This window comes from Gossypium hirsutum, chromosome A10 (assembly GCF_007990345.1).
Source record: "Gossypium hirsutum isolate 1008001.06 chromosome A10, Gossypium_hirsutum_v2.1, whole genome shotgun sequence".
In the NCBI taxonomy this organism is placed as follows: Eukaryota; Viridiplantae; Streptophyta; class Magnoliopsida; order Malvales; family Malvaceae; genus Gossypium; species Gossypium hirsutum.
The window spans coordinates 88816266-88818324 of record NC_053433.1 but is presented as its reverse complement, the minus strand read 5'-3'; the positions used below and the strand labels follow the sequence as shown (position 1 = coordinate 88818324).

At 38.0% G+C, this 2059-nt stretch overlaps 1 protein-coding gene across 1 annotated transcript; it reads right to left on the bottom strand.

Moving 5' to 3' along the window:
• Positions 1–930: 930 nt before the first annotated feature.
• Positions 931–1704, bottom strand: LOC107895577 (uncharacterized). The gene has a single exon (XM_016820836.1). It carries the CDS (start codon positions 1702–1704, stop codon positions 931–933), a length of 774 nt encoding a protein of 257 aa, XP_016676325.1.
• Between the last annotated feature and the right edge of the window lie 355 nt (positions 1705–2059).

The window sequence follows — 2059 nt, the reverse complement described above, 5'->3', positions numbered from 1 at the left end:
GTCAACACCATTCACAAAATTATCAATATTCAGCAAAGCATTTTCAATTTTAAAATTAGTACAATTTAAATCAAAATTAAGAGGGACCTGAGAATTATCGGCATTGGGCATCGCATGAAATTGTTGCTGGTAATTTATGGGCCTGGATAGAATCAAAGTAGTATTTTGCTTCCCCACCATCCTATTTTCGTGGTTATCTACAGCCCTCAAATTCAAAGAAGCGCAAGAAGCAAACGGACCATCATTTGTTGGACAAACATATGGACCAAGAACAATTGGGCTTGTCTTAGAGTGTGACCCAACCAAAGATCCATCCGACCCAGCATCATTTTTACTCCTTTTTCCCAGGCTTTTCAGCCTTAAACTGTTCATTTCTTGGCCCGATAGGGCTCCTTTCCCCATGCACACAGTAACAGCATTACCTATCCTTTTTTGGGCTTCGGAATCTATCCCCATGCTTTCCATAGACCCATTATGTGAATTAGGCATGATTTTAAAAATTCCCTTATCCCTAGAATCAGGGATATTCATTTCAATTTCCACTGACTGAGTAATCAAACCCCTATTATATTCATTCGTCCTTCCTTTTTCACCACCGCTCGTCTCACCCTCATTAATAAGGGAATCAAATCTGGAGCGCAATCTTTCTTTTCCAGCTATCTTGCTACCAGATTCTCGCAAATCTCTCAATCTCCGCCGGGATCTATGCTCCACCAGCATCCAAGGTCTGAACGCCGATTCGGTTTCCTTCCCAAGTTCATCATTATTTTTGCTTAACTCACCGTCAGCCACTGGTTCTTCTCCCTCATTACCGAATGTTTCTTTTGACAATGAGCACATCTCCCTCACATGTCCGTATTTTCCACAAGCAAAACAAACCGTTGGTAAGCCTTAGTACTCCACCCTTTGAATATCGCTATTAACACGAATCTAAGAGATAAGAGGTTTGTCCAGATTAATTAACACATCCATCCTGGCAAATCTCCCTCTGGTTCTATTATCAGTCTTGAAATCAAACTTTGCAACCTTACCCATTGTGCTACCAATCACCTCAAGAATCTTCCTCTTATACATAAATCCAGGTAATCCAGGTAGCCTAATCCAAGCCATGACGACACTTGGGTAAGGTTGGAAAGGGGAAAAGTCTTTTGTCCATGGTTGAACTGTCAAATATTGCCCAAAAATTATCCATAGTCCTTGGGTTAGAACCTTTTCATAATCGTTGTTATTCTGAAATTTAGCCAAATAATATCCATTTTCAATATCCATTAATTGAAAAGGTTGTATAGGCTTCCAAAGATTACTAACTCGATTAAACAGAACACCATAGCTAATATTTCGGCCTAATAACTTCAAAACTACTGTCATCTCCATCTCTTTATATAATAATTGTTTGACACGATCAGAAAAGTCAATTGCCGGGAGTCCATTAACGGTGGATCTGATAACATCATCTTCTAACAGAATGAAATCTCCATCACTACCCTCATCAAAACCTGCAATTCCCTGGTCAGCCCCAATAAAACCAGACCCTAATAGTTTGTCCTTCCAAGACACTATCATGCTCGAAGATGGAATAGAGTCCACAGCCATATCAACAGCGACCCTGTCAGATCCATCTTTAAACCTTACTTTCTTGGTATTGCGATCTTCAGACACTCGCGAGTCACCGTCACCTTCGACCACTTTTGGAGAATTCTCCATCGCTGATAACATTGTCTTTTAATTCAATAAAATTGTGTACTGTTACTGTCAAGCACCCTTTGAAGTGCTTTTTTGGCACCTAATTAAAACGGGAAATTTACATATAAGGTCTTTGGAGTTTTTAGATCATTACATTTTAGTCTGGTGACACCAATATGTCAGCGGCACAATTAGAACAATATAGCAAATGCCTTTTTTTGTTACATTTTTCATAATTAATTAATTATTTTTTATATTATTTTGAGTAAAAAACCCTTAAATAACATTAGGTTGTAACTTAGTAAGCAAATGCCTCTAAAATAGTAATAGAATTAACAATAAAATAAAAGTTATACAATATTCAAATAAGAACAAC

Bases quoted from the DNA above. Each gene is read 5' to 3' on its own strand.
- LOC107895577 (XM_016820836.1), bottom strand. From the start codon at position 1,704: ATGGAGAATTCTCCAAAAGTGGTCGAAGGTGACGGTGACTCGCGAGTG.